This window comes from Lissotriton helveticus, chromosome 5_1 (genome assembly GCF_964261635.1).
Source record: "Lissotriton helveticus chromosome 5_1, aLisHel1.1, whole genome shotgun sequence".
Taxonomy (NCBI): Eukaryota; Metazoa; Chordata; class Amphibia; order Caudata; family Salamandridae; genus Lissotriton; species Lissotriton helveticus.
The window spans coordinates 1,540,771,126-1,540,786,166 of record NC_136065.1 but is presented as its reverse complement, the minus strand read 5'-3'; the positions used below and the strand labels follow the sequence as shown (position 1 = coordinate 1,540,786,166).

Genomic DNA, 15,041 nt, shown 5'->3' with positions numbered 1-15,041 from the left:
AAAGAGTGGAAAACCCTTAATTGAAATGTCTTCCTATAATACAAATTAATGAACCTTAGTTTTGAAACCTTTTTAAAACAACATTCTGAAATGCAAAGTTTCACCCGTGCAACTGAGGGGAAAGTCCTGGTTGAATAAATATTCCTGTTTATGTAGCTTGTCTCTAAGTGTCTGTAACATGAGCAGCTGGCAGTCTTTTTAAAACTAAAACATATCAATGCGTGTTCTATAATATTTTGAGTTCAGCAGGAATTTACTTCAGCTGATCTGTTTGCCTGTTAATATCTAATACAATATATCTAAGGAAAATGCTGTAAGTTTATTTATTTTTTGCAAAACACCCAATTTCGTTTTTGGTGCCTTTTTTATTCCTAGTGAATGTGAATTTACATTTTAGTTTTTAAGCATTTAGACATTTTTGCTTAATAGACTGAAAACATCAAAAAGAAACACAAACACACATTTGAGCTCATTTCAGACATAAACAGAAAGGGGTCAAACACTCAGGACACACAATATGGCGCGCTTTAGCCATGCATTTCATAAATAGCGCCAACGCTATTCACTTACTTAAACCAAACCATTTGTAAATACTAGTTGTAAGTCATATTTACAAGAAAAGCTTCTCAATAGTGTTCCAAAAGACTGCAAAAACCGCACAACAGACTGATGTATGTCCAAGAAGCGAAAATACACTCAATTCACTAGCTTTGACTAGCAGAACACCAAAAATCGCTCTGCATATCTTCATACATACAATTGCACAGAACAAAGGATCCTTGTTTTGTATTATGTCATATTTTAATTCCCTGGGGATACAAAATCACCAAGGAAGAAATATGTTTGTATACTTAAACGTATTTAAGTATTCCTTCTAGGAGAGCCGGCTAATTAATTTCACATCACACTATGGTACCGCCAAGAAAAAGCAACACATTTTTCCATGTGAGCCTATACAAATTGCAATTTGCCTATCCAAAATCCAAAACATATCTAAAGTTGGCCAACACAAATTCCAAAATTCCAAAGTTACAGTCCTAAATTTTCTAAGACCAGGCATCTTATAGCTCATTAATCTAGCTTCAAACTTCAAGGGGTTATCAAAAACGATATACTCGCAAATATATAAGCCCCTCGGCTTTGGTGATTGCAATAACCAAATCAAAACCAAGAAACCAAACAAAGTCGTGGGAGCGACCCACTTGTACTTCTTATTCTTACTAATCAAAAGGTTATCCAAATTCTAACTGTCAAGTTCTACATGACCTAACGGTCTTTTTTAGAATACTCATGCCAAAAAGGTTCTCAGTCAGGAGTGACATCATGTGGAGGATCAAAATCAGGAAGAGCAGAAATATACTGGGCTGCAGAGACGAAGAATCTCCAGAATCCCTGTGCACAGAGTACCTCCTTAGTAGAATCCTGTTCTGTCCTCCTCAGTAGATTTCAGTCTTCTGACAAGATCACTCCCACAGAAAGTCACTTCTCTGATGAAGCTCGCGTTGGCCGCGCCATCTGAAGAACTGTAATCTTCATTCTCAGGGGTCTCACTAATACAAAAGAACTTGGCACAGAAGCTGAAATATTAAAAGACATCTTTATTAAACTTAATTAAGTGAGACTACGTCACACAGGAGCCTTTAGCACCTGAATGAGGCAGTCTAAAGAATACAGAACACAGAGGTCTTTTATATGCTTAGGATTACAAACTCAGCATAAAAGAAAGGGGCAGTCCTAGCTTCTGCAAGCATGCAAAATACCTAATATGGACATACAAGACCTGCAAAATATTAGCCAATAGAAAAACATCATGTAACCAGAATGTCCCCCTTACGTTATATTTCTGCCCAACCCATAAGTAAATCAAATACAGCACTTATAGGTCAATCAGTAATGGCAGAACATGTCTGTATGCAGTTAGGCCAGATGGTGTCTGAAATTGATTTCAAAGCAAGGACAGAGGGGGGTTTTCTACACGTTGCAGTCCAAAGGGCAGAAACACTTCATGAATAGAACAGCCTGTGCAAAGGCAACGCAAATTGATGACAAATGTAAGATGGAGTCAAAATTAAAGAACCTCACCACCCTTGGTCCCGAGTGTCAGCTGAAATATTTAACTGCTGCTGCGCAAGGTGGCCAAGGATGCTACTTCTCCAGTGGCGGCTGGTGACTTTTGAAAGTGGTGATGTGTGTAAAATTTCTGGATGTGTACCTTGTGGCCAGTGAGGCAGCGAGCAAGCCCGACTGTCATAAGGGGAGCTCAGGGATTGAATGACAAAGTACTTTGACCACCTGACAGGCACTGTGACAAAATTCGCACTGCCTTCCGCCTTTGCTCCAGACCTCAAATGGTGCCCAGATTGGACCTACCACACAGGCGGAGGCTGAAAGCAAATATTAGTCAGAGAAAATAAAATGATGAACTAAGGTTGGGCCATAAACTAAGCAATTAAAATACGTCTTTGTTTCACGCAGATGAAAATCAAACTTTAATGTTCTCAAAACGCAAACATCTATTTGGGTAAATAGAAGCTACTTAGTGAGCTGAAATTACCGCAGCTATAAACATTTGGCCAATAAGTCCTGGTAGGCACTATCCCTGGCATACACACATATTTCTTCATTGAAAGGACCTCCCGCTGCAGGGATCCGTGTGGAATCTGAAGCGCCTAGTTTTGAAAGTCGATGAGGCAGATCGGTGGATTAATGCACCTGCTCTTGAGAGCTGTAAGCAATCTGCCAATATTATTATTGCACTGTACTTCAGAAGCGTGGAGGAGAAGCATGTTGCGCTCCTTGTCACTGACGGCAGCTCTTGGTGTTCCTAAAAGGCAGCCCATGTTTCCCTTCGTGCCTTTTTTTTAACAAAGCCTTCACACATTTTCTGTGATGATATTTTGGACAGAAAATATAAATTTGGATAGGATTGGAAGGCCTCTCCGTAAACATGCAGCAGGTGTCCAATATTATATTTTAAAGTTGTTTCTCAAAAAGTTTCAGCTGCCATTTTCAGATAAATTCCTGATATTAAGGATAAACTGCAGCTCACTCCTAGAAAGAGGTCACCATGGGAAACAGTTGCAGTTCTGTTCCTCTTCTTGTGAAACTCACTGGCTAAGCACACATTGTACAGGAAAGGTAGTGCTTGATTTCCAAAAATATTCAATATATTAGAAACTTGTAAACGAAAAGAAAGGGTTTTGTTATACTAACCACACTGAATGGCTGAACATTATTTTATATTAACGTTTTATTAGGTATTAGTTTTCAGTCTGTATGTATGCCCTTAGGCATTTAATAAGGAAACGATTAAAGTAGTAAAAGGCGATTAGCCCAGGACCATCCAGTTTGATGAGCAAGAGTAGCCGTGATGAGCGCTAATGTTTTCTAGTGCTATGAGTAGCAATAACCACTTTGACAAAAATTCTGCCAAGTAATAATGTGACTTATCAGATCCACCTCCTGACCATGAAATGTAAGGTGAAAGCTCTGTGGACATCTGTCTAACTGGGTTGAGAGACTTAAAGGTTTTCACTCAGAAAATATAATCACAGAAAATGTGTTAAGGATTTGTCAAAAATAGGCACAAAAGGAAACGGCTGCCTTTTAGGAACACAGAGAGCTGCCGTCAGCGACTCAGATGAAACGTAGACACAGTGCTAGGCCCATGATGTTTCCTCTCACGCAGCAGTAACGTGCTGCTGGTTTTCCACCACACTAAACTCACACACCTGCCACCACGAGTGATTTACTGTCCGCCAGCGCCAAAACACAATAAAATAAGTTTTTGGTGTAAGAAGGTCCCTTACCAAAGAGGCCAACAGCAGCAGATGGTCGGCTGCTAAGTTTTTTAAAAATGATGACTGCTGACTTCGAGTGAGCTGCCTTCTGGCATGCATGGTTGTGAGCAGCTCGGCCCTCCAGTCCCAGGCCTTCGAACCCCACGTGACGCATTGCCTGAGCCAATCTAAACGCCGCTCCTTTGCTGTTTATGTTAGGAAACAGCATGAGAGCAGCGCAATGATTGGCCTGGTCAGGTGCTGCCAACGCTCCTTAAGAGACTTGAGGGCTGTGGCAGCAATCCCCCAAGCTCCCACATTGCACAGGTAGGAGAGGTTTTGAGTGTGCATGTGGGGTTGGTCACAGTAAGGCACCTGTCCAACCTGACATTGGCACTTCACCCCAGGCCCACCTGACCCTGGCTGTGTCAATCATTTAATTAAGCTGCAACCCCCACCCTCGTCTGCCTCCATGACTCATGCAAAAAGGCATACGCTTCCTGCCGAAGTGAAAGCTGTACACTGCAGCTAGGGAAAAATGATCAGTGAATCAAAATATTTAATGTTGGACCTTCCCAGACGACTGGAAGCGGGCAGATATTAAACCCCTCCTCAAGAAACCAACAGCCGCCCCAACAGACCTGAAAAACTACCGGCCCATCTCTCTCCTCCCCTTTGCGGCCCAACTGAAAGCCATCATCGAAGAAAACTCCATCCTGGATGCCTCCCAGTCTAGATTCCACAGCAACCATAGCACCAAGACCACCCTCCTCGCGACATCCGCATGCTACTCAACCAGGGACATACTGCGGCCCTCATCCTTCTGGACAAATCTGCAGCCTTTGACACCATTTCACATCGCACACTCGCAGCCAGACTTCACAACGTGGGGAGACAAGGAACCGGACTCGACTGGATCCAATCCTTTCTCTCTGGCCGAACCTAAAGGATCAGACTCCCTCCCTTTCTCTCCACACCCACCAATAGCAACTGTGGAGTACCCCAAGAATCATCGCTCAGAGGAGGAGCCAAGATGGCGATCGGAACGGTCGCATAACCGCCTCGCCCCGTGATCTCTTCTGGTTTGCTGGGACGGTGTTTTGCGGAGATCCCACCGGCTTTTCCTGACTGGTGTGGACCCACTGTGTTCTGCTGTTTTTTGGCTCTGGCGGGGTTGGGAAGCTCGACTCTTCATAAAAGTGGACAGGGGTGATCGTGCCCGGATGCCTGTGGGACCCTTTTTACATGGCATCTCCGGGCCTCGTTATTCTGGATGGTTCCTGTTTACATCCCGGTGTAGGCTTTTCTTGACTCTCCTTTTCGACCTCGATTAGTGCATTATTGTTGCGGGGGGGTAGTGTTTTATGTCTCGGTCGCTGGCTCCTCTCCTCTCTCTTTCTTCCTTATCCTCTGTTTCCTTTTCCTATTCCCCTCTCTTTCTTCGTTATAATTCCCTTTCTCTTTTTCTATATTTCGGGTGACTCTGGGCGACAGGCACGCTGTTTAGTGGGGTAGGCCGTAGCCATTACAGTGATGTAGGGTGGGGGGGGTGTTTGTTATTTTAGTTTGTTTTATTCTATGGTCCCTTTATTGCCTTTTTCTAGGGGGTGGGCTATGTCCCTTGGTGTTTACTCCTCTGTTTCGCTAGCGTCTGCACTTTCTCCTTTTTCGGGGCGGGTGGGCTGTACGTGTGGCGTCCACTTTATTTGTTTGCTGGTATTCTTCCTCTATTCTGCACCTGGTATGGGCGTGTGAGGTCTTTGGGCTTTGCCCTACTGTGGTCGTCTGCTTGCGTGGGGGGCTATTTCCCTCCCGCCCCCGCCCCCCTTCTTTTCTGTATATGTTGCATGACGCGCTGTTAGATATGGTTGCTGCCTCCTTTATATACTGTAAAATGAAACCTCTTTTATCCTGGCGCTGGCGATGTAACGACTTTATTTGCATCCATCCTGTATTCTCCCTATCGTATACATTGCTTTGTTATTTTGATTCTCCTGACTTTGCGGCCGGCCCCTGTGGTTGTAGGCCAGCGCTTGTACTTATACGTGTCTTTCAATAAAGGTTTTTAAAAAAAAATTAAAAAAAAAAAAAAAAAAAAAGAATCATCGCTCAGCCCCACGCTCTTCAACATCTACATGGCCTCTCTCGCCGCCATCGTCAGACAGCATGGGCTAAGCATTGTATCCTACGCCGATGACACCCAGCTCATCCTCTCACTCATGAAGAAGCCCGAAGACACCAGACATCCTCGGACCTTGCACCTCCTCCTGGGACAACACCTGGTGGCCCTCCACCTTTGGGAACCCACCCATCCCTACAGACCACACACAAAACCTCAGTATCATCCTCGACTCCTCCCTCTCCATGACCCGCCAGATCAATGCTGTCGTCCCCACCAGTTTCAACTGCCTATGCATCCTCCGCAAAATTTTCAAATGGATCCCCGCCGACTGCAGAAGAACCGTCACCCACGCACTCATAACCATCAGACTGGACAACGGCAACACCCTATGCACCACTTTAACATAACCCTTCTTCACAAACTCCAAACCATCCAGAACGCCAGACTCTTCCTCGGGACACCGTGTCACAAACATATGACCCAACACCTAAAAGACATCCACTGGCTCCCCTTCGAGAAGAGGTTCACATTCAAACTTCTCACCCACGCCTACAAATCCCTCAACAACATCAGACCCAAATACCTCAACAAGAGAGTATCCACATACCCAAGAGGAACCTTGCGGGGGACCTCGTCCTGGCAGAGGTCCCCCGCATCCGCAGAAACAGAACAGGTGGGAGAGCTTTCACCTACATCACAGCCAAGACCTGGAACAAGCTCCCTGTGAACATCAGATGCTCCCCGACCCTGCACACATTCAGGAAGGACGTTAAGACCTGGCTTTTCGACTGATCCGGTGCTGCCCCCCACTTCTCCCCCCCAGCGCTTTGAGACCCTCACGGGTGAGAAGCGCGCTCTATAAACCCCTGATTCATTGACCGATTGATTGATTGGGGCAACAAAACATACAAGGGTGCAGCACCCACACACCCTAATAAGGAAACCACAGCTGTGCTTCTTCCATTTTTTCTAAACTCCAGAATCTTGCAGAGTTAAAAAACGTATATGTTTGAAGTTGCTGCACAAAATTCTTTGCATCTTTGCCCGCCCCTACTTTAAGATTAGGGCTATCTGGCCTGCGCTTCAACAATCCTAATTGCTAGGCTCCCGAACATCACACAGGTTGAGCAGTCCGTCTAACTGCGGACTCTCTCCCACCATTCTTATCCAAAATGGGCAGTTGAGGACAAGGAAGTAGGCAGAAAATTGAAGTACCCGCACTTTGAACTAAAGCAGTGATGGAACAAAGAAAGCAAAACAAATGAGTGTGACCCTCCCTATAATAGTTCCCTTGTCTCTTCAATTCACATGTCTATTTATGTATCAACCATTTCACCTTTACATGCTGTCAGCCATTCATTCTTTCATCCATCATTCAGTCTTTCACTATTCCATCCATCCACCCGTTCACCCATCCTTTCACCCATCCACCCTCTTGCCCATTCTTTTACCCATCCATTCTTTTATCTATTCACTCACCCACGCACTCTTTCATCCACCCACACATATTTTCATCCATTCACCCTTTCACCCATCCTTTCACCCATGCATCCTTTCATCCATTCACCCACCCATGCATCCTTTCTAACCCTGGGCGTAGTGTGCGGAGTGGGGCTCCGCGGAGCTACGCGAAGTGGGCACACAACTACGCCCACCCGCGCACTCCGCGTAGCCCCACTCCGCGCCGCCCGCCTCCCTCCCGCCCTCCCTAAATACATAAATAAAAGTATAAAAAGCATTTAAAAACACTTACCTTGTCTGCCGCGTCCCCGGGGCTCCCTCTCGCCGTCCCGCGATTCGCGCCGCCACCGATTCGGATCCTAATGCGCATGCGCAGCCGCCCGCGCATGCGCATTCCTCATGAGAAATGCGCATGCGCGGCCGCCCGCGCATGCGCATTAGGATCCGAAATGGCGGCGCGAATCGCGGGACGGCGAGAGGGAGCCCCGGGGACGCGGCAGACAAGGTAAGTGTTTTTTAAAGCTTTTTATACTGTTTATTTATGTATTTAGGGAGGGCGGGAGGGAGGCGGGTGGCGGCCGGCTACGCACCATCTGCGGAGCGCGCGTAGTGCCGCCTGGCTACGCCCGCTACGCAAAATGCGTAGGAGACGGCACTCCGTGCACTCCGTGCACGGAGCGTAGCTGGCCGCCCAGGGTTAATCCTTTCACCCATTCACACATGTATCCTTTCACCTATTCATCTACACATCCTTTCACCCATTATTTCACCAATGCAGCCATTCATCCATCAACCCGTTCATCCATCCTTTCACTCCCCCACACACTCCTTAACCCATCCACCCATCTTTTCACCCATCCATGCATCCTTTCACCTAAATACCCTTTAACCAATCTTTTCACCCATCCTCCTCTTCACCTACTCTTTCACTCACAGACCTAACTTTTCACCCAACCTTTGACTCACCCATACATCCTTTCACTCAACGTTTCAATGCATACTTTAAACCCTCTACCCTTTCACCCATGCATGCATTATATCACCTATCCTTTCTCCCACTTACACAGATGTTCACCCATCCACCCTTTCCCCCATTCCTTCATCCATCCACTCTTTCAACCACCCATTCCTCCTCTTACCCATCCACCCTTTTATCCATCCTTTCAATCACCCACACAACCTTTCACCCATACATTATTTGACCCATGCTTTCACCCCTATATGCATCCATTCACCTATTCTTTCTTCTACCCACGTCTACCCTTTCACCCACCCATGCACTCTTTTATCCACCCACTGCTGGGTACCCCTGCAGCCTCAGCAGCACAGGGGGGCCACAACCCCTTAGAAATGCCCAAACCCTTCAGAGCGACCCATTTCATCCAAGGCCAGTGAATATCAGCGAAATATGGAAAACTCAGGGTCCCCTCTTGATTTCTGTAGTGGGGACATCATTTGAGCGCAAGTTTCCAGCTAGAAATATGGCCTATGAGGGTACATATGGCTAGAGTATGCAACATCTTTTCTGAATGCACCGATGGATTTCAAAATGACATTGATGAAGATATAACTGATGATGTGGGACCCATAAAACCTGCATATACAGCAAGCTGAGCCCAGTGGTTTTCAGAAAAGAAAACGTGGTCTGCTGTGCGTCCCTCCTAGCTTACGAACGCTTTGTTGCACACTCCAATATGGTGCTGCATTCAGCATTTCTCTCTCTGGTTCTGCACTCTGAGCAAGATTCCTACTGCCAGATTAAGCTGCTCTCTTAATTTCTGCACCTTTGTTTTCCTGGCGGTGGCTGGATACATTTTTTTTTGTCACACTAAGGAGGAGTGGAGCACAATGTCTCACATCCCAGCTTTTAGTTTGCTCAGATGCATTATGGTAAATTCAGTGCATGGTAACACTTACTTCAATAAAAGCCTTTAGTGTTCACCCTTGTTGGTGCAGCAGTGTGTAGCTCTCGACACGTGTTTCAGGATTGTTGTCCTTTTTTAAAAAAAAGAGTTTTATATGGCACGAACTAGACCCGAGAATATCATAGCACTTTACATGAGCACCAGTTTATTTACAGGTGGACACATTTATTTTTGTTAGGCATTGGGAGATTCAGTGATTTGCCCAGAATCACAGGATGTTGAGCGTCGTTGTCGAGACTCAAACCTGGTTCCCCAGCTTCGAGGTCGACCGCTCTAGCCGTAAGGCTACATCCCCTCCCCAAGCTTCTTCAGTAGAGAGCAACAAGTTGTTTTAGAAGCGCTGGAAATGCTGTTCACAGTCTTCTTAGGTCTCTGTAGCCCTCACTGAGCACCGGTTATCGGGCCATTGTGTGGAATTCCTTAAAGAAGCTAATAAAAACATTAGTTTTTATTAAGAGTTTTATCGGATGGACACTCTCTATGGGGTGCTCTGATCTTTTATCACATTCTTACACCTATTTATCCATGTTCTGATACAGGGCGGGATACCAGTTCCATTCTGTGATAGAGACTGACATTCACAGGCCAAATTTTAGGATTTTAGGTGTTACGGAACTTTGCTCATATATGTAGCATTATCACTGAGACCCCATTCCTGGGGCCCTTTATCATGGTTGAAGAGGCCGGGGAGACGGTGTTGTTGCATGTGCTGAAATTGTTCACCGGATCATAGTCCAAATACAATACTTTCAGCAGGGTGTTGTCTTTTGAATTTTTAGGAGATATACCGCTGGCATCAGAAACAACCGCATTTAGGTTGTTTGTGTGACTGGCTTGTCCCACCTAGAAACAGTAACAGATTCAGTAGAAATTATAGTGATTCTTGGGATAGTCCAAACCTTTTTAGAGCTGGTTTTATTCTGGTTAAATCTTGTTTTAAATGTGATTATTATTGCACCTTGCATTTTAGCGAAGCTGGTCCCTACCAGAGTCACTTTTTGTGCTTTTTGCTCTTTTCATTTGAATGATCATGATATGTGTTACTTTTGTATCATGCTTTTTATTATTGTGATGGTTTTTAATAACCTGAAACAATTAAAAAAATTCTATCTATCTATCTATCTATCTATCTATCTATCTATCTATCTATCTATCTATCTATCTATCTATCTATCTATCTATCTATCTATCTATCTATCTATCTATCTCTGAGCACAGGTTCATCAACCAGCATCAAGAGAGCCTTATCAAAAAAGGGGAAAGGGAGCACACTGCCTCTCATCAAAGCACTTAGTTCACTAAGATGCAGTATGGTAAATGCAGTGCATTGTAACACTTACATCATTATATTTTTGGTGCAGCCAGTGCTGTGTATCTCTAGACATTTTTTTTATTTATTTATTTATTTTATTTTATGCGATTTTATGTAGTTTACCCGAAGGCGCTTTACATAAGAACCAGTTGCAAAACATAAGGACTAGGGATTACATGTGTTACATAAAAGATACATAAAGATAAAATTGCAAATGTACAAGATGTAGAGTCACACAAGGAAGAGATACAAACAGAAAGAAGAGATATGAATGGAAATACCCTAAGAGTCACATAGGAATGGTAGAGACTACAAAGGTCTATTGCATATGCTAGTGATTAGAGTTATCTCTATATACACAGGGAAGGGATATGAGTGGATATACTCTAAGAGTCACATAGGAATGGTAGAGAGTACAAAGGTCTACTTCATATACTAGTGATTAGAGTTATCTCTATATACATAGGGAAGGGATACGAATGGATATACTCTAAGAGTCACATAGCAATGGTAAAGACTACAAAGGTCTACTGCACATACTAGTGATTAGAGTTATCTCTATATACATAGGGAAGGGATACGAGTGGATATACTCTAAAAGTCACATAGGAATGGTAGATAGTACACAGGTCTACTGCATATACTAGTGATTAGAGTTATCTCTATATACATAGGGAAGGGATACGAATGGATATACTCTAAGAGTCACATATGAATGGTAGAGAGTACAAAGGTCTACTGCATATACTAGTGATTAGAGTTATCTCTATATACATAGGGAAGGGATACGAGTGGATATACTCTAAGAGTCACATAGGAATGGTAGATAGTACACAGGTCTACCGCATATACTAGTGATTAGAGTTATCTCTATATACAGAAAAGCAGAGTTCCATTAAGTGGGGTCGGAGGGGGGATGCAGTCACAGCACCAAGGGAGGGTGGGAGGGATACAAGGGTATGGAGAAAAGGCAGCTCAGCAAAGGGAAGAAACATTTGAGGATTGTCAAGGGGAAAAGGGTTAAAGGACGAGGGAATGGGCTAGATGGCGGGTCAGAGTCCAGAGAAAAGCGGCCGAGATCAGCAGCAAAATGGCATCCAGGACAAAAGAAAAAGTTAAGAAGTCCAGGAGAGTCCGTGGCGTAGTTTCTTTCATTCGAATGTGGCTGCAGTTGGTCTTTTTGCGCACCCTGAATTTGGCTGTGATGGGATTTGTGGCACAGTATGTGCTATTCGCTCAGGATAAAACAATTGAGTGGTACAGAGGCCTGAGAAGACTGGAAGCAGCATTTCTGAGACCTCTAAAACAACTTGTTACTCTCTACTGATGAAGGAAGTAAAATACAAAAAATTCAAAGATGAATAGCCCACAAGCAGAATTGGTGCTTCCACATAACGCACCAGCTGTGAAAACCTCCTGCGACATGTCACAGGCTGCTCAACTTTAAACCTGTTATAAAATTGGGCAACAAGCTTAGCGAGATGAAAGTGGCAGATATCTCTATGCCCTCGGTACAGCTGACATTCTCCATCGAACAGAATAATTCCTCTCCATCTGCTGTACATAATGCAGAGCCACATAACAATGTTTTTAAAACGCATGACGCTCTGCGTGACAATAATGTACAATTTAAGGGACAAACTGAAGTATTTCTTCTATTCTCTGTTCGTAACAGTCTGCAAATACTTGAAGCTGGCAAAAGGAGCTTGGCCTTAGGCACTAATCCACAACTCTCTCTCCCCTCCATTGGGAAGTAGTCTCTGCAACAAGCAGGTACCAAGATGTTAACTCCTTGGGTGCTCATGACGAGCCCAATTTAGGAGTAAGTTACTACTCCTAAACTGAGAAAAATCCTAACTTTACGACTTTAGGTATTTACAGAAGGTATTTAGGAGTGCTAAAGTTAGGAGTCCTAACTTTACTACTACTAAACTAAGAAAAATCCTAATTTTAAGACTTTCGGTATTCACAGAAGGCATTTAGGGGTCCTAAAGTTAGGAGTTCTAAATTTACTACTCCTAAACTGAGAAAAATCCTAATTTTAAGACTTTCGGTATTCATAGAAGGCATTTAGGAGTCCTAAAGTTAGGAGTCCTAACTTCACGACTCCTAAACTGAGGAAAATCCTAATTTTAAGACTTTCGGTATTCACAGAAGGCATTTAGGAGTCCTAAAGTTAGGACCCCTAACTGTTGTGAATACTGAAATGAGTAAGTGCCTTCTTTGAACACCAAAATGAGTAAGTGCCTTCTGTGAATACCAAAATGGTAGTAAGTTTAGGACTTTGTCTTAAGTTAGTTCTGTGAATCGGGCCCAGTCACTTTGTCGATGAAGTAAATAGTAATGTTATATGTGATGTCACTAATAATGTCCTCAGTGTCATTTTTGATGGTACTGACATCTTGTATGAGATTATGAACAATACATTATGGGTGAGGTATTGTTGAACAGCTCACCATAGGTGGAATATTTGCATTATAATCATAATGTCCCATTAAATCAAATTGTTAATGTTTTTTAATACTGTAAGCTAGATACTGATCTTTGTGCTGCACAATATCTTCCCTAACATACATTTTGCAAGTGAAACAATATATTTACAAAGTGAGAACTCGCTATTACACATATTTACACTAGTATCAGGACATAAATCAGATCAGAGATAATTTTGTAATAAATCAAAGGCCGCAAAATACAAGTAAAATATTTTACTAATCATCTTTCTATGATTCTTATAACCATTAAAAAACTCTATTTTTTTTCTTCACAGATCCGCCCATCAAAGAAAATTATTTGGATGAAAGTGTATATTCTTATCAAAGGTAGAGGAGGCACGCTGTTCACAAGACGTTTTGCAGTTGGCTGCTCCTTGTTGGAGGTCAAAGGACAAAACCACAAAATATTATGCAATACTAAAAATAAGACTTTCACGCACCTTGGTGGATTTCTTTTGCTCCATTCATAAAGTGCAAGAGAATGCATCCTGTAACCAGGGCCATTCTTCTCATTATGGTTGATGATTCTTGCAGTCAAAGACTAACTGATGGAGGTGGCCTTTCCCAGCCTGCACGCTTTTGTGGGCAGTTCAGGTTTTCGAAATTCAGAATGTGGTGCCTGAATCCAGACAACAGTAGTTTAAACAGTTGGGAAGAAAATAGTGAACATCTGGAATATGACACTGTTGTAATCTTAGCCTGGGTTCTAAAATCCAATGCAATGTACACACTTCCTGTCAGCACCTCCCATAAATGGACCCACTCATTACATTCAATGCATATAGGTCAGGACTCAATTTGTCAACTGTCATGTGCAACTATTGATCTTCCAATGTACTTTAACAATCGACATCTGGTGTGTGTAGGCATTCAAGGATGGATGTGCCTGTCAAATATTTTGGATTCATCTTGAAGTTCAACGAACTGTAGGTAACTTCCACTGCAAGATTTGATCCAACTACCATGTAAAATAATGACTAACCATTAATTCTCCGTCCACTGCAAGAATTATTTTTCTGCTGTCCGTTGTAAGGAACACTTTTAATCTTTATCTGATGGAAAGATATTTAATCCTGATTTTCATTTCAAGGGCTGAATTTTAATTATCTGTCTACTGCAAAGATCAATGTTCAATTCTCCTTTGTGTGCAATAGCTGACCTTCAATTTCCAGTCCATTGCAAGGAGTGATCATTCTGCTGTTCAAGGCAAGGACTAACATGGAATTATCTACACAGTACAAGGACCAGTTCTCATGCCGTCCAGAACTATAATCACCTTTCATACTCTTTCCAATGAAAATAATGGTCCTCTTACCCATCATATTAAAATTGATCTACACATTGTTATCAGATAAAATTATTGATCTTACATTGCTGTATTTAAGGATTTTTATTCATATGAACTGATGCAGGGCTTGAACGTCTGTTTAGTATGAGGATTTATATTTTTACCATCTATTGCAAGGACTGGCCTTTAAGACTTCACCTGGTAAAAGAACAATATTCAAACCACTCAGGTCAAGGACAGCCTTCCATTCACCAAGTGTAAATATCAAGTTCATTCTACATGCAGTAGATGAATTAAGTAACCTACATTTCAGTCAGATAGCTGGTTCTCTGTCCTCTCAGTTTCATTGCAAAGAGAAACCTTTTTTGATTCAAACAATCAATAAAATTCATAAACTACTGCCCAAGCAGAGAAACAATCCATTTAGTGGACACATTAATTCTAGGAGTCCTAATCTAGTGGTATATTTGATATCCTTAGAGACTGAGGCACAGCAAGGCTCACCTGTAGATTTGGTGAGTGAACATATTAGAAGTAGGTTATGTAATACTTATCAGATTATAGAGAGCCTACTAAAACTTAGTTGCTTTGTGGCATTTTGTTAATATATGTTTTATTTCCCTACTCAACGGTACTTATATTATAGAACTTGGAAAGGC

At 42.9% G+C, this 15,041-nt stretch overlaps 1 protein-coding gene across 3 annotated transcripts in view; it reads left to right on the top strand.

Moving 5' to 3' along the window:
- The window catches only part of SLC60A1 (solute carrier family 60 member 1), a 344,856-nt gene extending 330,075 nt beyond the window's left edge, over positions 1 to 14,781 (top strand). For all 3 annotated transcript variants that reach the window (XM_078644605.1, XM_078644607.1, XM_078644606.1), the window contains exon 10: positions 13,370 to 14,781. In XM_078644605.1, the coding sequence (XP_078500731.1) occupies positions 13,370 to 13,425 (56 nt within the window). In that variant the 3' untranslated portion in view covers positions 13,426 to 14,781. The remainder of the gene's footprint in view (positions 1 to 13,369) is intronic.
- Positions 14,782 to 15,041: the final 260 nt, after the last annotated feature.